Here is a 19,917-nt window from a genome sequence, read left to right as displayed (position 1 = left end):
AGGACCCTTCCTACATGACTTGCCCTCTCCTCCTCCCTTTATTCCGCTTTTTTGTTGTTGTTGTTGTTTCAATTGTCTTCTTACCATTCTTCATCTAACAGACTTTCTGGAAATTCTGCTGTGCAACACAGAATGTTCGTGGAAAGTGACACCTAGACATAGCACTTTACAGCTAGTAAAACAGCTAGTTGGCTCATCATACCTATTGCAAATGTTCACTTCCACCAGGCATCTCCCTATGAATAGCTGCTATGGTCATTCTAGAGCATGACTTTTGGGGAACACACTGTAAGCATTTCTGTTGCATCTACACCTAGGAATGGAATTGTTTGCATGAGCGAGTGGTGGTCCCAGTTTATATACCCATCAATAGAGTTTGTAAGCTCTCCTGTGCCTTCTCTTTGTCCACACGCCCAAAAGCAGTGGAAGAGATAAGTGTAGTTTTATTTTCACACAATGGCATACCATACAGCAATGAGAGTGAAAGATTCACAGTGAAATGCAAATATATGAATGGATCTTGAAAACACTTTTGAGTGAAAGAAGCCGTAAAAGAGTATGCAAAATTAATCTGAATGTTTAAAGTCAGGATAATGGTTTGCTCTTGGGGGACCAGCTCTGGAAGGGGCATGAGATGGGCTTCTGGGATTCTGTTAAAATAAGAATATTCTTTTTCTTGATCTGGTTGCTGATTGCAGAAACTTGGACAATAGATGAAAATTCAGCCAACTGTACATATGAAAGAGCCTTTTTCTATGCATTTTATTCTTCAATAAAAAGCTTTTTTTTAAAAAATTAAACACTGTTTTCTTCTTCTCCAACAGGTATACTAAACTTAAGCTGCAAGTCACTCCAGAAGGACGCATTCCTCTCAAAAAGTAAGCTGTGTGAGCAATTCCCATTATTGTTTATTTTTGTTTCCTCCAAGATCTGAATCTGTGCCGTAGCTCTGCTTTGGTCCACGGGAGCCTGGAGGTGCGTGGTAGCCCAGTCCCCCCACGTGCACCGTGTGCACATCACCTCAGCTGGTTTCCTCATACAGGTTTCTTGGGCTTCCTCCTTCCCTGTGGCATCACTTCCAAGAAACACTAAAGCAGGAAGGGGGTGGAAGGGATGGGAGACCTTTGCTGGTAAAGCTAAAAGAACATCTGAGACTCAGATCTAGTCTAGGAGTGGAAATTAGGCAAGCTCGATGCCTCTTTCTTCCAAGATGACACTAGCCTTGAAGCAAGGGTTGCAAACTCAAATGTCAATAGAAGTTAGGCAGGGAACATCCATAACAAAGCAAGCCAGGGGCAAGAAGGAAAACTGAAGAATGAACTCTGTCTCAAAGAGACAAGGATAACTCAGGTCTACCAGATTCCCCATGGGGCTGGTGGTTTCCAGGTGATAGATTTCCTAATGTTTCAATAGAACCCATAAATCCAAATTATTAAACTGTCCGTTATTTAAGTTATATATTTTAAAGCAAAATCACTGACCAAAAAAAGTGCAGTTCTAGACCATATTCAGTCAAAAGCCTTCAACTTTTGACAGCTACCAGTGAGCTTCTGCTCATAAAAAGTTATTTATTAATAATAATATTACCAATGTACACTTTCAGAGCAGTGGGTAGCAGCAAGGAGACAAAATTGTTAAGATATTTATTTCAAAACTTAATGCTAGAAGCATTTTTAATGCAATGTTTTTTAACTGGGTCATCATCATTGTCTCAAAATATTGATTTTCTATTAGACACTTTGATTTTGAAAAGCACACACATAGATCTTTCAGAGCACACATGCTGATGCTGGAGCGATTGTTATGTTGTCATTCTTTAGGGATGAGGGGTGACGAGCTTTGAGAGAGTGGGGTGTTGCGGCTGGCATCATCTGCAGTGTGACCCACAGGCCTTCACAGCCTCTCTCTGGCATGCTTTCTTTCCTCCACAGCATATACCGCTTGTTCTCAGCAGACCGGAAGCGAGTCGAGACAGCTTTAGAGGCTTGCAGTCTTCCATCTTCACGGGTGAGCGTGATGCCTTCCTAAAATTAGCACTGCTTAATAGTTCTGGATAATCATACTAAAATATATCATGTCCCAATATTATGCAAACATTTTTAAAATTAAGAATATGACTTATTTGTTAATATTTACAATATATGGGTCACTATATATCTTTTTCAATCCCGTCATTCCAGTGTTTTCAATAAGAAAGCCCCTTGTTGTTTGTAAATTTAAAAAAAAATAACCAACTAATGCCAAAAATGTATTGGCCAAAAAATATTAATGTTGTCAAGAATTTAAGCTGCTCATTAATGACAAATCCTTTCTTGATGTTCCTTGAGATATTAACTGATGATTAAGAATTATGATTAGGAGGATGTTAAAATATTAATTTCATTTTATCCCCCTTTTAAAAGTCTAGGTTTAAGACTGATAAGTTAATAAAGAGAATGGCAGTACATTTTTATAAATAAATGTTATTTATGTACTATGTAGTTTAGTGCTCAAAAGGCTTTGTCTGGGAAGGGTGAAGGATCAAAACATTTTGGATATTGCCTACTTTGCACCTAAGTGACAGATAGATGAGAGGACAAGGATGTGAGATGCTTTTGATTTTTCGCCTAGTGCATTTGAGGCACTTAGTATACATTAACCTCCTAAAAAAATTAATTTGCCTTCATTTCAGTGCATTTCTACATACCTGGTTCTAAAACAATTTACTGTTGTTTCTGGGGTAACTGGGTATATTGCATAAAACCTTTTTCTTGTCCTCTCTATGCAGAACACTCCTTTCTGTTACGAATTATTTTTATCCTGGTATCTAAGCAACAAGTAAGCAAAAATAACACTTACACCCAAGGAAGAACCTCTGAGTCTCTTGAAACATACTGGCAACATTGAAGTTGCACTGAATGAAGTTGAGAAAACATTCTTAAATTGTGAATAAGTTATGAAAAGTGTCAAGAGTTGCGTTGGCCAGTTCTTCTTGAGAATATTTTTGAAAAAATGAAATGTATTAAAGACTTTTGTAGGTAACAGAACAGAGAAGGCAATGGCACCCCACTCCAGTGCTCTTGCCTGGAAAATCCCATGGACAGAAGAGCCTGGTAGGCTGCAGTCCGTGGGGTTGCGAAGAGTCGGACATGACTGAGCGAATTCACTTTCACTTTTCACTTTCATGCATTGGAGAAGGAAATGGCAACCCACTCCAGTGTTCTTGCCTGGAGAATCCCAGGGACGGGAGAGCCTGGTGGGCTGCCATCTATGGGGTCGCACAGAGTCAGACACGACTGAAGCGACTTAGCTGCAGGTAAAAGAAAAGAAAAGAGTGACTGCTGTCAGTTTCTTGCTGTCTGTGGAAAAAGTTGCTGATGCTGCAAACACTGGACAGAACTATGGAAGGGCTCCCCAAACATTTAAGCTTCACTTTGATCAGCAAAAGAAAATGATCAAGCTTGTTATTATTGGTCTTTTGTTTCATGCTTTGGAGCCAGAAAGATGTAACAGTTAAGATCCTGTCCTTAACTAAACAAATTTTTTTTTAAATTTGACCTGTAGTATTTTTTCTTATTTTTTTAATTGAAAAATCATTGATTTATGTGTGTTGACTTATGCTCTACAGCAAAGTGATTCTGCTATGAATATAGTTTTTTCCTATGCTATACAGTAGAACCTTGTTATTTATTTATCCTATATATTAATATAATAGTTAGCATCTGCTAATCCCAAACCACTAATCCACCCCTCCCCCATCTCCTCCTCACCTCACCTTTTCCCTTTGGTAACCCTAAATTTGTTTTCTATGTCTCTGAATCTGTTTCTGTTTCGTAGGTAGATTCATTTGTGCCATATTTTATATTCCACATATAAGTAATATCATATAGTATTCTTTCTCTGTTCTATTTCACTTAGCATAATGCTCTCCAAGTCTATCCATGTTGCTGCAAATAACATTATTTCATTCTTTTTTAAGGATGAATGGTATCCCACTATATATATATATGTATATATATATATGTATGTATGTATGTGTGTATGTATATATACCACATATATTCCACTATATTTTTATCCACACCTTCTTTATCCATTCAGACTCAAAGAATATCTCTTGAGCTCTTACTGTGTGCCCTCCATCCCTGAGAATATGGTAGAGGAAAAAATGAAGTTCCAGTCCCAGGATTCAAGGACTATACATTCTCTGGGGGTGCTAGTTAAATACTTCAACTGACATATGTAAATTGGGGGAAATGCCATGAACAAATGGAATGGAGCATTGCTATTGAGAATGAGAGAAATTCATTCCAGAAAAAGAAAACTGTGTGCAGTACCCTGAGGCTGGAAAAAGTTTCCCAGTTTGAGTAACTGTAAAAAGATCACTGTATTTAAGCATGAAAAAAAAAAGTGTGAAACATGAATTTAGAAAGATGTGCAAAGAATTTGTTTCCTCTGCAGTTGCTCCTGATTTGACCTAACATCTTATTGGGGAGTGGGGAGGGGGAGGGGGAGATAAACAATGTTAACTTGTTACTATAAATCCAGCTAAGGGAAAGAAGGAATAGAAAAGGCTGAATAGAAAATCAAATCCATCAATCAGTTCTCTGTAAATTACAACTTTCTAAACAATTGGATTCTGAGGATTCAGTCAATAAATACAAATTGAGCCTTTATAATCCACTGAGTCTTTTATTTATAGGTTCACACTTTCAAACCAGTGTCAACTGGAGACATTTTTAAAGGAAAATGAGATTCAAATAGCAGGAGTTGGGTTTAAATTGAAACAACATTTATCTTTAGTAAATTAAATGTTATGACAATTCTCTGAAAACAAATTGGAGATTTAAAAAAAATCAACCTCCGTCATAAAGTTTTGAAAGCTCATTATTCACTGTAAACTATACTCTACTTGGAGGAGTGGTAGAATTAGAATGCTGTAAAAAGATCTATAAACCAAAGTCAGTTTCAGAGCTAGGAAATACATGTTTCCTGGAACTGGCTATATATTTTGAATCTTTGCTGTAATTTCATACCTATAGAACAGTGGCTCTGGAAAATATCCACTAATTACCAAAGGTATACTGACAAGAGGTGTTTTAAACACTTCACAGAAGAAAAGGTTACACAAATGGTAGATTGTATTAATTACAGTACATATTGGGGAGCCTCATATAGCCAGTGGTTGTGCAAACTCATTTGAAAGGACCCAGATGCTGGGAAAGGTTGAAGGCAGGAGGAGAAGGGGATGAGATGGTTGGATGGCATCACCATCTCAATGAACATGAGTTTAAGTAAACTCTGGGAGTTGGCGATGGACAGGGAGGCCTGGCGTGCTGCAGTCCATGGGGTGGCAGAGTCAGACATGACTGAGTGACTGAACTGAACTGAACTGTTCAACTAGGTTTAATTGTGTTCTGTAAATAGATACATTACCAGAAATACTGTGGACATCCTGTTGTGATTTTTTAAACATTATCTTCGTGCACATTGTTAGGGATAATTAATGTGCTTGAACTCATATCCTGACCAACATGAGCCACTGAAATAACACATTCCTGAATGGGTACTCCTTTAGCTATTTCAATTGCTTGTTAAAGTTACCTTAATTGTTAAAAAGTAGTACTGTATGTAAAAAGAGAGGTAAAACAATGACTGTCTTCTATTAATAATCCAAATATATATTTCAGTGAGAACTTTGAGACCTTTCCATATTCATAAAACTGCTACGTTGCCAACAAGCTTTCTGAGAACAGAAAATAATTTACTTGCACCAAATTCCCTTTGATTTAAGGCTTTTTTAACTTTAAGAAAAACTCAGTGACATTTGGAATCACATTATAATCTTGGCATAGCACTGGCCTTTTAATGAAGAAGATAGAAATAAATCTATATATTTTTTTCAATAATGAATTTTACTATAGGTATCAACATACATGTAATACTCCCCCCCCTCCAAAGTGATTATTTTGGATTTACAGAATTTGATCACCTAGGGCCAGACATCCTGCAATGTGAAGTCAAGTGGGCCTTAGAAAGCATCACTAGGAACAAAGCTAGTGGAGGTGATGGAATTCCAGCTGAGCCATTTCAAATCCTGAAAGATGATGCTGTGAAAGTGCTGCACTTGATATGCCAGCAAATTTGGAAAACTCAGCAGTGGCCACAGGACTGGAAAAGGTCAGTTTTCATTCCAATCCCAAAGAAAGGCAATGCCAAAGAATGCTCAAACTACCGCACAATTTCACTCATCTAACACACTAGTCAAGTAATGCTCAAAATTCTCCAAGCCAGGCTTCAGCAATACGTGAACCGTGAACTTCCAGATGTTCAAGCTGGATTTAGAAAAGGCAGAGGAACCAGAGATCAAATTGCCAACATCCGCTGGATCATTGAAAAAGCAAGAGTTCCAGAAAAACATCTATTTCTGCTTTATTGACTATGCCAAAGCCTTTGACTGTGTGGATCACAATAAACTGTGGAAAATTCTGAAGGGGATAGGAATACCAGACCACCTGACCTGCCTCTTGAGAAACCTGTATGCAGGTGAGGAAGCAACAGTTAGAACTGGACATGGAACAACAGACTGGTTCCAAATAGGAAAAGGAGTACGTCAAAGCTGTATATTGTCACCCTGCTTATTTAACTTGTATGCAGAGTACATCATGAGAAATGCTGGGCTGGAAGAAGCACAAGCTGGAATCAAGATTGCCAGGAGAAATATCAATAACCTCCGATATGCAGATGACACCACCCTTATGGCAGAAAGTGAAGAAGAACTAAAGAGCCTCTTGATGAAAGTGAAAGAGGAGAGTGAAAAAGTTGGCTTAAAGCTCAACGTTCAGAAACCTAAGATCGTGGCATCTGGTCCCATCACTTCATGGGAAATAGATGGGAAAACAGTGGAAACAGTGTCAGACTTTATTTTTTGGGGATCCAAAATCACTGCAGATGGTGATTGCAGCCATGAAATTAAAAGACGCTTACTCCTTGGAAGGAAGGTTATGGCCAACCTAGACAGCATATTTAAAAGCAGAGACATTACTTTGCCAACAAAGGTCCATCTAGTCAAGGCTATGGTTTTTCCAGTGGTCATGTATGGATGTGAGAGTTGGACGGTGAAGAAAGCTGAGCACCGCAGAATTGATGCTTTTGAACTGTGGTGTTGGAGAAGACTCTTGAGAGTCCCTTGGACTGCAAGAAGATCCAACCAGTCCATCCTAAAGGAGATCAGTCCTGGGTGTTCATTGGAAGGACTGATGTTGAAGCTGAAACTCCAATACTGTGGCCACCTCATGCGAAGAGTTGACTCATTGGAAAAGACCCTAATGTTGGGAAGGATTGGGGGCAGGAGGAGACGGGGACGACAGAGGATAAGATTGTTGGATGGCATCACAGACTTGATGGACATGGGTTTGGGCATACTCCGGGAGTTGGTGATGGACAGGGAGGCCTGGCGTGCTGCAATTCATGGGGTCGCAAAGAGTCGGACACGACTGAGCGACTGAACTGAACTGAGTAAAGAATACTATGAATGAAATTTACAAAAGAACTTCTCTCAGGATAACTGCAATATGTTGCCTTTCTCCTATAGATTATACCCAGAATGTAAATCAGAAATATAGTTTATTCAGCTGTGAATCTTAAAATCACTAATACACAGTTTCATTTTAGAACTACATTTAAGTATTCGGTTCATTATCAGTAGCTTATGTGTAATTATTTCATGTCCTTTCTGGCTATAACTTTTGTTTTATCTCTTTAGAACAAAAATATTAAGAGTATTAATATAAAAAAAACAAAATATTAAAAATAAAAAATATTAATATTTCAATTAATATTGAAATCCTGAATTTGCTGGAAAATGATTCATTGATTAGTCAAGATAAAATCTGCATGTGGACTCCTTATTCATTAGAGTACACTGAGATAAATTAATATCTTTTAGAATAACATTTCTGAATGTTAAATACTTGTTTATTACAGAGTTTTTTAAATCTATAAATGTATAAAGAAGAAAATACAAACAATACCCAAAAACTGGCATGAAATTTAGTTTTCTGGATTACAGCATAGTTGAGGAATCAAGAAACCTTAATTTAAAACATAGCAAACCTGCCCCCACCAACTTGATGCCACAGACAAGTTTTGTAAACTCCCATCTCCTTAGTGTTTGTATGTGTAAAAGGGATCACTAACCATTCCAACCTCATAGAGCTGACAAGGAGTTAAATGAAAGCATTCAAGTAAAGCTCCTGGAACTATATGCTCGGCATATAGTAAGTGCTCAATAAATATTTATTCTTATTATCCTCTGAGAATTATTTATATGCATATACATGACTTTCTCTTTTTTATGTACATATATTTTTTCCAGATTCTTTTTTTCCCTTATAGATCATCATGAAATATTGAGTACAGTTGCTTGTGCTATGCAGTAGGTCCTTGTTGGTTATCTATTTTACATACAGAAGTGTGTGTATATTAATCCCAAACTCCTAGTTTACCCCTCCTCGCCTTTCTCCTTTGGTGACCGTAAGTTTGTTTTCTATGCCTCCAGGTCTATTTCTGTTTTGTATATAAGTTCGTTAGTATCATTTGTTAAGATTCTACATATAAATAATATAACATTTGTCTTTGTCTGGCTTACTTTACTTTGTTATTTTTAATTCAGCATGTAGATATTTCATAACCTGTTTTTTGAATCTGGAAATGTAAACACCACCAGTACTACCTTCAAGTTGTAGTGAAGGTAGATTATTTATATTCAACCATAGCATTGAAGCAACTTCATTTTTAATGAAAATACTTTGTAGTTTCTGGAATAAATGGGCCTGATTCAGACTGTATTGGCCTTCTTAATTCTTCCTCCAAAAAATTTTGATAATAATGGCAACAAACAATCATTGATAATCTGCTTTGTGTTGGAGGCATGTTGAGGTAAATGAAGTCCTGGACCACAAGACAGATCTAAGGTCTGATGCCATATCCTGAGTGAATTCAACAAACATTCATTAGGTGTATATTATATGCCAGGCATTATTCTGGAGACACAAAGGAATTAAATAAGAGATAGTGCGCTTTATTCAAAAACACACAGTTTAGTCGATGATCAGAAATATAAAAACTAAAGGAAAATTGTGTGGTGGATGCTATAAAGAAGGTATATGAAGGTGGATTGCAGACACACAAAAAAAGAATGTGTCATCTCTACCTGGTTGGTTAAGAAGTGTTCACAGAAGAGTATTTGACGTTTTGGTATGCTCTTGAGCATCGTCCCTGGGTTTCGTCCTGCTTAAACATGGCACAATGAGTCTGTTCTATCCACTTTAACAAATCATGAGATCTAGGAAAATCAAATATGTGAATGAGCTTTGCACATTTCAGCCTTATTTAAAATGTAAGGGATTACTGACCATAGCTTTTCCCTCAATATCTCCTCCATATTCTTTCACTTTAGCTTTCAGTGATGCTCATTTCAACTACTTATTTCTCCAAAATGTCCTTCCCTCATTTTCACCCACTGACCCCAAAGGATATCCTCATCAGTCAAGTTGGACAAGAGAAAAATGAAACTGTATTAAAACATTTTCCATTTTCTAGGTACTAACATCCAACTGGTAATAGAAGTAATATTGTGTTTATTCAGATTATTTCATCAATGTGTCCCCTCTAATGAGAAGTTCTAGTTTATAGCTGGTAAATAAAAAATAGTTTTAGTAAAGCATGTCATTTTATGAAATGATGTGTATGGACTCTTTTGTAAATGGCTTTAGTTGTATCTGATGTCTTATGGGAAGCATATTTGCTATCAGCTTCCACCTTTTTCATAAATTACATTCATTTGTTTAGTAAATATTTATGTGGACCTGCTATATGTTACAGAGACTGAGCAGTTAAGAAGCAACACACAAGTCCTAGCTTGTGTCAGTCTGCAGGTTAGCAAGTAACACAGAAGCACAAAACAGTTAAGTAAGACCGAAACAGGAGACAAACATGGTGTTATAGTAGCACAGAATGGAAATTAAAACCTGGTGTAGGAGGAAGAGGTTTTAAGCTAAGACAAGAAGGGAGGAAAATAAAGGAAGTTGGATAAAAAAGGAAGACAATGATTGATATCCTTAGACAAAATCTGCTTGTATGCTTTTAGTGAGATCGGGAGGAGGGGAAGTAGAGTGAGCTGTAAATAGTAACTAGACAGTGGGGAGTATAAGAGAACAAATTTGGGGTTCATCAACGCCAATAAAGTCTGATGCTTGAGTTGGCCAAACAAGGCACTTAGTATTTCCTTGAGATTTGTTTTTAAATCTCTCTTCCCTGTATCTCTCAGCCAGAAAATACAATAGCAATGCTCATTTTTGGCTATTTTCAAAGCTACTTATATGAGACATGGGTGTCTAACTCAGAGAATGTGGCAATCAAAAAAGTGTACATCTCCAGTCAAAAGGATTTCTCTCACTTTGTAAATTAAATGGAATTTTGGAAATCTGTTCATAGGTTAAACTTTTCCCCATTTTATGAATGGCAAAACATGAAACAATATGTTGGAATTTCCTTCTGGGAACTGGCTGCTTGTACTCATGATTTCAAAGTTAGTATCCAGTGAGCTTAACTGTTTAATGCTTCTTGCTACATATAAATGATATTTGTTGTTTGGTTGTCTCAAAATGCTATTTTGCAAAATGGATTTTTTTTCCTGCTCTATAAATCAATTTAGTAAAGAAAATGTTATTTTATTTGTTCATGTGTCAAATATAGGACTCCTGCTGTTGCCAAGTGGTGAGCTAAGTTTTCTTATCTGTTAGCAAGCAGTGTAGTCTCAGACCATAATTCAGACAATAATCGTTAGATACTTCTATAAAGTTATATTTACAAAAATATGAATATGGTAAAAGGAAGGATGTTTTCTTTGATTTAAGGGCTTAAAAATAAAAATAATCATATAAACACATACCCGAAATAGGAAAAATGGCATGAAGAATGTCCTTCCTGTTAACAAACGCTTGAATACATGCTTCCGGTTTCCATGGCAGCCCCACTAAACAGAAAATTAAGTCACAGAAGTCAGTTTTTATCAGTGACTTGCTTTCTAAACAATAGGACTAAGAGGAATCAGTGACAAGTAATGACTGGTGTCCTACTTACGAAAACTGTGTTGCAACTTATCAGTTTACTTAAAAAAGAAAGAACACTGTTTGAGAAAAAAAAAAAGGACACAAAATTGGAATCTTATGTTTTCATTTTGAAAATGTCTCGCTCCAGGTTCTTGAAAGAAAATTGCATTCATTTAAAAGTCTGCTAAACAGCACATAAACAATGGGAATGCTCTTCATGCCGCTGATTTGTACACTTAAAAGTGGTGAAAATGATGTTTATGTTGTGTATATTTTATCACAATTAAAAATGAGATTAAAGTCACCAGGAAAAGCAACCTAAAGAAAAAAATTGCTGAACAGACCATGTTTTCACTAGGTCTAACTTACTTTAGAAATTGCCTTTAGAAGGAGAAAACTCTTAAGCTTAAAATATAATGAGAAAACAGAAAAGGAGCTTATGATACCTCAAAAACTAGTGTCCTTATAGTGCTAGCCTCGTAGATGCTTTCTGAATGCTTACCCTGAGCTCTTAAAAGAAAACAAAGAGGAAAGAAGGAGGGAAGGAGGAAAGAGAGAGACAAAACAGGGAGGAAGATAATGAAGAAAAAGACCCTTTACTGACCCTCTTATTTTATTCCCCAGAATGATTCGATACCTCAAGAAGATTTCACTCCTGAAGTGTACAGAGTTTTCCTGAACAACCTTTGTCCTCGACCTGAAATTGATAACATCTTTTCTGAATTGTAAGAGAATACATTTTAACCCATTTGTTCCTGCTTACAGTAGTACTCAGTGTGGCTGTCGCAGCATTTTGAGTGGTAGAGGGAGATGTCAGAATCTCTTTGTACAATGAGTAACAGCAGTGCTTCTGCGTCATTTGTTGGAAACAATCACGCACTCCTACCTCTGAGATTCAATCACTGCTTGTAATGAGTGAAATTTGCTGTGACTTGTTGCAGGGTGTCATTGTCTTAATATTCTCGGGGGTCTCTGCATGGTTTGAAGACTGTGGCTAGAACTGAGAGGCAAGAGTCTTTGCAGAAATAGACTCATGTTGAAGAAAGAACGCTGAACTGGGAACCCATCATCATACTTCTCTGCATTGCATCAGTGAAATGAGAATTTCAGATCACTAAGAACTCTCCTAGCTGAAAATTATTTGCTTTTATATTAGAAATTAAACAAACATTACTTTTTTAAAATGAATTTTTTTTTAAAAAAGAAACAAAACACCAAGGCAAATATGGGGAAGTAGCAGTTTAACTTTCTTGACATACTGAAATCTACATGTGACAGACCAATCCAAAATTGATAAGCTAAATAAAGATTTTTTTTGTCATATGGAAATCAAGCACAGTACTTTGCTGAGTTCATTGCCATTAGTTATTGATAGAACATCTGCAACATCTGTACCATTGAACTTGTCTTTGAGTTGTCAACAGGATTGAAATGGGCAGTTTGAATCACACTTCATTGCAGAGTTATAGACTCTTGCTGAAGCATAATTTTAATGAAAAGGAAAATGTGCCCAATCATATTGGTTCTTTTTAGTAATGAGTAATAAATACATCTTTAGGATGATTAAGCAGAATATGAGAATCTGATGACTAAACCAGTTTAGCATCATAATCAATAAAGCAACCCATAACCTGTGTTCCCTTTAGAGTGCTGCACCTTCACACACAAAATGCATGTTCCATGCTGTGGTTTTCTTTTGCATCTGGTATAGTTCAAGGGCATTGGGATTTGGTGGCAGTCATTGCAAAGTGTTTGCATCCCATAGAGATACAGCAGTTGTGATGGAGCACCTCAATGTGTTTAGGGCAAGATAGGAATTCCAATATAGCATGTTCTTGCCAGGTATGGCAGGAGTTTATTTCTACAGAGCTGCTAAATGCAAACACATGAATGAGACTTGACAGAAAAACCTGCTAATTTCCTGGTGTTTAACTGTTTTTAGTGGTGCCAAAAGCAAACCATACCTTACAGTTGATCAGATGATGGATTTTATCAACCTCAAGCAGCGAGACCCCCGGCTAAATGAAATACTTTACCCACCTTTAAAGCAAGAGCAAGTCCAAGTGTTGATTGAGAAGTATGAACCTAACAACAGCCTCGCCAAAAAAGGTCAGTTCACTTTTTCCCACATCATCAGTTCTTCCTTTATCACTAGTGACCAAGTCTCATCTGGATTGAAATACCTTCACTGAGAAAATTAGTATGTTATTATTGATGTTATTGTAAATTGCCTAGATATTGTCCAACTTGGACAATATTCCGTAGGGAGTAAAGAAAATAAAGTGCAATTAAATAATTATTAAGAAGAAATAGATTGCCTGTTAATATGCAAGTAATTCATAAGTAACAGACAGCTCTGGCAAGCTTATGGTCATTAATAAGAATAGTTATCATAAAAGTAGATTAAAAAGTTTTTTTAACATATTGCATTTTTTCTGGAACTAGTCCTCTAAATGAGAAAGGGAAGTATTTATTAATATCAAAGTAATATCTTATCATTAATTCTATTCTACGTGTTATTAGTTGGGAATTTAGAGATGATTTACTTTAGTTTTTATTGTTATTATTTTACATATTTTCATTCTAGTCTAAGTTTCTTTGTCAGGTACTTTGCCTTTGTGTAGCATCATTCTTATTGTTGCTGACATCAAAAGAAACAACTGGCCCAACAGCACATGTTGGTGTTACCAGGCCAGCACTCCAACCTCCTCGGATCTGATGCTCTTTCTTCCCTGGTGCCATAGAGTTGGGATTTCTCCTTATCATTAAACCAGAGACTCCTTGGAAATTTCTCATGGATAGCTTGACAGTTCCCTTCTGAAATCCAAACTTTGCCAAAAATAACTAACAGTATTTTAACAAGTCCGACAAGACTTCTAAAAGCAGCCCATGACACAAAGGAAGCAAAAACCAATGAGGCACTTCAGAATCTAAACTGTGTCCTTTTCTCATCCCCTCACACCACATTGCTGATGTTCCATACTTCATCTAGTGTGTGACACCCCCATACATGACTCAGACAAAGTAGAGGATACAAAGGAAAATATTCTGATAGGTTATTGTAAAACTTCTTTCATCCTAGAATAACCAATTTTGATTCTAATGGAAATTAAGATTAGACTTTTGCAGATGCAAGAGTGTTTAGTGCCGTTTTACAGCCATACTAGATATAAATTCCATAATCATGCAGACATATGTAATTCAGGTATATTTAATACAGCAACTCTGGGGATTTACCTGGTGGTCCAGTGGTTAAGACTCCATGCTTTCACTGCAGGGGGTTTGTGTTCAATCTCTGGTCAAGGAATTAAGATCTCACAAAACAAAACCAATAAATACATAAATAAAATTTAAGAAATAAAATAGCAATTTAATTTATTTTTCTACAACTTTATTTTTTCTGCACCTTAATATGGTAATTGACTGTGAAGTCCCCAGGTCAGCCTTGATGTGATTCTTTTTAACCACAGTGTTCATTTCTCAATCCCAAAACTTCAGTAGGAAGATGAACTTGTAATGTCTCACACCGAGTCATTTTGTTTGCTGTTTTGGCTCTGTTTATGTGAACAACAAAGATTAGAGAAGATTGTTTTGTTTTTCTAGCAACTGTTGTAACATTGTCAAAAGGATAACAATTTTGAAATATGTGTTTGTAGGAATAAGAAATAGTTGGATTAGAGTAAAATTTAATTTTTTAGTAACCAAGACTTTGAGATATTTTTCCCAAACTTTTTCAAAGTTTAATTTGACTTTGCAGTTCATATTATTTGATGTTTGACTTTAACATATTTTTAGGAACTCCTTAAACAACTCCTTTGTTGGACTATGTCCAACAAAGTACAATTTAATAAAGTATTTATTATATGGCTTCATTGATTGACATGCAAGGAAATTAGCTTTCATTTATTATGTGACTTTCAAAATATACATGATCATTTCTCAAAGAAGGAAGCCAAGTCTTCGAGATCGAATGACTTACTTAAGATCTCATACCAAGATATTCTTCAAAAAAGCCATTTTTAATTTTCAGTCAATGACCTAATATCTTTTTTTAATTAATTTATTTTTTATTGAAGGATAATTGCTTTACAGAATTTTGTTGTTTTCTGTCAAACCTCAACATGAATCAACCATAGGTATACATATATCCCCTCCCTTTTGAACCTCCCTCCCATCTCCCGCCCCATCCCACCCCTCTAGGTTGATACAGAGCCCCTGTTTGAGTTTCCTGAGACATACAGCAAATTCCCATTGGCTATCTATTTTACATGTGGTAATGTAAGTTTCCATTTTAATCAATAAACACCTAAGAAAATAAGTAGTGAAGTTTAATATTATATTTTTTTCTGTTGTACTTTACATTTTGCCTAGTTCTTCAAATGTGTTCAAGCATTAATTAAAATGATCCCCCAAACTCAGTCTCATTAATCTGAGAAAAACACTTCCATATTGCCTATATTTGATATAAAATGATGGGAATAAGATACATACAGAATATACAATGCATGCATGCTAAGTTGCTTCAGTCGTGTCTGACTCTGTGACTCTGTGGACTGCAGCCCATCATGCTCCTCTGTCCATGGGATTCTCCAGGCAAGAATACTGGAGTGGGCTGCCATGCCCTCCTCCAGGGGATTTTCCCCACCCAGTGATCGAACCCACATCTCCTGCGAATCTTGCATTGGCAGGTGGGTTCTTTACCACTAGCACCACCTGAGAAGCCAGAATATACATATGTAATAACAAAAATATACTCTCTGAAATCAAGAAATGTATTTTAAAGTTAGATGTAAAACAAATAGACAACACACAAACTTGACCTATGCTAATGTTTAGTATTATGTGCATTTTATATAATTTCAACATAGAAGGTAATTTTCATTTAAATGAAAAATTTTAAATGTAGCTAAAAGCCTAACAGCTAAGACTGAGCATAGGTAAGCTGGCTGATGGCACAGCACATGGAAGTATGAAATGAAAACCCGGAAGAGCTGACCATCGGTGATGTTCTGTGAGACTGCTGTCATCAGTATGGTATCTACATTCCACACTGGAATTTCTGTTTCTGTAGATATACATTGGTTATAAATAATTGGAAGGTTTCTGTGCTAAGGCCAAATGTTCATGTGTTTGGGTTGCACAGAGCTGGAATCTTGTTGCAGAAGCTACTGTTCTCAAGAAGGGAGTTAGATTTATTTTTACAATTTAAAATCACACACTAAAAAATTCATGCAGCCCCAAGTCACCAATGTTTCTTCCTTACCATGTTGTTTGCACTTTAGGCCTAACTATGCTTAACATAGGGCTACACAATGACCACTGCCTCTATTGAACGGTCATGAATGTAAGTTTGAAGACTAATGTTTCTTAAACTGTTAATTTTTTTTATCACTTAAACTCTTTAGAAGGAAGGCAGTGAGTAAAATTCACATGAAAAATGAAATATTTGATTTGGTGCCTTAGGTAACAGACTACAGACCTCTAGATTCATCAGTTATGTCTGTGAAAGAAGACCAAATACTGCTTAAACTGCCAAACCAAAAGAAAACAGTTTAATTTGTTCATACTTTTATTCTTCTGTGAAAAGCAGGTGTTCGTAAGTATTTGTTAAACAATTGAATTAATATAATAGGTTATAATATTAGCAAATGTTTCAAGGTAATTTTCTTTTTTAACGTGTTCTTTCCCTTAAATTTTTACAAGGTGTGGCATATGAAAGCTTCCCTGCTTTGTTGCAATTAAATTATTAAAATACTGTGTTAATAGTTTAATAGGTGAACTCATAATGAATAATAGCAGAGCTATTTTGTTTTAAACCAAGCAAATAGAAGTTCAGGTATAGCAAGCATTTTTGTTCCAAATCCACCTACACTAATAATGATTTGCATCACTAGAAATAACCCCATTGTATTTTCAATATCATTTTAAGAAACTCCTGCAAGTGAACTATTGTGTCATTATTATCAGCAGCAAGAAGCACTCAGAGTGTGCTAGATTGGGCACTGGATTTGGGAGTCTTGCAGCCTGTAGTATTAGGTGGAACTCCTTCAGTTGAAAAATGACAAACTTAACTGAAACTGAAGCACAGAAAGGAATTGATGCACGTAAGCATATATGCTTATAATTGGTGCATAAAGGCAAAAAGCGAGGCTATTAATGACTTGCCGCATAACTATATCCAGGGGCTCAAATGATGTCCTCAAGACCCGTCTTTCATCTCCCAATGACATTCTCTGTTTACTGACTGTAATTCTTGGGCAGACTCTCCTGGTAAGAAAGCCACCAGCAGCTCCAGGCCTGCCAGTCTCAGTATGCAGAAACTCCTCTTACTCATAGTTCCATCAAAATACCAGAAACCAGAGCATGGTAAAAGCCACCCAGGACCACTCCTGAACTAGGATCCCTGTGGCCTGGAGGATGGAATATACCAATTGAACAAACATTGGTCACATGACTCTCCCTAGAGCCAATAAAGAGTCAGTTACCTAAACTACTTGGACTGAGACTGGGAGAGAGGTGGTTCCCTGAAATTCAGCCTGGGTGTGCTACCTGGAAAAAAAACTAGTCACCAGGCAGATAAAACAGCAGGTCTCACTAAAACTGGTCAGAAATCAACAACTTATCATCACTGTTTATCCACCTATTATGATACCTTATGAAGCCATTAAACCCTTTGACCATTTCCACCCCTTAGTTTGCTCATCTTTGAAAATATTCTGAGAGATTTACCGGAAGAATTAAATAAGTTGCTCACGATAAGAATGTTGCATATATTAACTGTTTCCCATTGATTTCTTGTTGATCTGAACTAATGAAAAATAAGAATTAGTATTTATGCCAAATAATTTCAACCCATTTATGGGTCTGAAAGTGAGATTCAGAGCACTGGGCAAGACTTTCCTGAATGCTGCTGTGTCTTGGCTAACAGGCTTATTTAACTTATTGCAATTAATAATAAATTAAACTCATTTGATGATGAAACCTGAAAAAATATGGCAAGTCGTTTCTGTGCAGAAATGTTCATTTCTGACTCAATAAATACTTTATTTATATTTTTATTGAAGTTTAATTATAATTACATTTTAAAGTATAAAGATTTATACTGGAATCTTACTGTTTACTTTAACACTTAATTTTCCTACTAGAGTTTTAAAAATCATTATTTTCCCAGCGCCGTTTCTCTTTACTAGGTAGAATTATCAAAATGATGATTATTTTTATAAATGTGTATTATGTATCCTCAAGAGTGAAACATGCCATAATTTACAAAAGAACCTGGTGTTGTGTTATGGTTAAGCCAGTTAAGTGACTTTGACTTGTCTTGTTGAACTTCAGGTTCCTCATCTATAAAATGGGATGATACCAACACTAGTAAACATCAGTGCTTATCCCATATCCCTTGGCATTCACAGTTCCAATTTAGTCAACAGCATCTTCTGCAACTCTCCAGGTCTTTCTCTCAACCCAACTATAGCCAGCCTACAAGTGCTCAGGACTTCATGACCCCAGGAGTAAATTTCCCTCAGGAGGCAGTACCTCTCTTCCTTGCTCACTGTGTGGGACAGTTGAATAAGTATTCTCCATATCCTTCCAAAGCTCTCAAGTAGGTTTGAACCCCAGTTGCCAACAACTGTAACCTACTTTATAACATTCCCTTTATTAGCTGCCTTTTCTTCCCTTCTCGTGTCTCCACTCCCCTAACTGTTAGTTCCTAGGTTACCTTCCACTATGTGCACTCAAATTCTTATCTCAAAGCCTACTTTTAGAAGAACCTAAATTAAGACAAACACTTTTCTACAAATAACCTTAACAGAATCTAAAGTGAAAGATGGGTAAGGTCAGTGTAGCTGAACACTCAGAGTTAAAAAATAAAGGGCTGTGCTCATGGGTCATCCTTTCTAACCTGTCACTAACCTTTTAGCTGTTATCACTCCTGAAGTCTGGCTGGAAGCCTCAAAATCACGGGATCTCTTGTCTACAAGCAACTTATCCATTTAGCCCCAACTCACAGGTCGTAGAAGAGGCAGCTCAGGAAGTGACAATGTTGAGAGTAGAACTGTATTTTCTATGTCCCAGTGCAGAGTTCTCTGCACTGCTCTGGACTCCACGTGGAGCCCTCTGTTAAGACCTACTCAGAAAAGGCAGTGTCATCTATTTAGAAGTTAGCAATTTGCATCCATAGCAGCAGTTTTCAGACTGCCGTTGACACAGCATACTTTTATTTGTGTCTGTTTCTTCTAACAATGTCTCACTGGATTGGTCAACGTGTAAGAAAAACGTTTTGGTTTTTCCAACCAGTAGAAGCACTATTTGGTTCAATTGGGGACCATGCCTTGTAGCTGATGACAGCTGCCCTACTCCTGTTTCCTCTTCTCCATACCTTCCTCTGAAGGCACTTCTGCCAAACCCCAGGATATTCAAGATGCTCAGTTTAAAACCACTCATCTGGAGGAGATATTGACTAGCCTAATGATCTGTCTCACCATTAAGGTGGCATTCACTTAAATATTTTTATATGGATGATCTGTGTAGCAATATAAGAAATAAAAGAACAGAAATGAATGAACAGAGTCAACTCAAATAAGATAGGTTTTCTTCCCAAAAGACAGACAGATAAAAGCTGTGTGATAAAGCCAGTTCTTTTCATGCCTTAATTAAGTTACTATGCTGAGAAAGCTGCTGAAAAGGCACTGTAGTATTTTACTGATTATGATCCCATTTAAATCCCACCTATTGACTTTCTAGCCTCTGTGGAAGGTCATAGAAGAGTGACATTAGCTTCTGTGAGTATATTCCAAGCTCCTCTTAACTCTGTGTTTCATTT

The 19,917-nt window shown here is 36.6% G+C and overlaps 1 protein-coding gene across 1 annotated transcript in view; it reads left to right on the top strand.

Annotated features, from left to right (window-relative positions):
• PLCB1 (phospholipase C beta 1) overlaps positions 1-19,917 on the top strand; it is an 859,183-nt gene that overhangs the window by 606,790 nt on the left and 232,476 nt on the right. The window contains exons 6-9 of the mRNA XM_081559124.1: positions 825-878; positions 1,932-2,007; positions 11,718-11,818; positions 13,036-13,202. Of these exons, the coding sequence (XP_081415250.1) occupies positions 825-878; positions 1,932-2,007; positions 11,718-11,818; positions 13,036-13,202 (398 nt within the window). The remainder of the gene's footprint in view (positions 1-824; positions 879-1,931; positions 2,008-11,717; positions 11,819-13,035; positions 13,203-19,917) is intronic.

The sequence above is a fragment of the Giraffa tippelskirchi genome, chromosome 13 (genome assembly GCF_054371585.1).
Source record: "Giraffa tippelskirchi isolate mGirTip1 chromosome 13, T2T-mGirTip1v1.2.pri, whole genome shotgun sequence".
In the NCBI taxonomy this organism is placed as follows: Eukaryota; Metazoa; Chordata; class Mammalia; order Artiodactyla; family Giraffidae; genus Giraffa; species Giraffa tippelskirchi.
The sequence above is the reverse complement of the archived record's forward strand: the minus strand, read 5'-3'. Positions and strand labels throughout refer to the sequence as shown.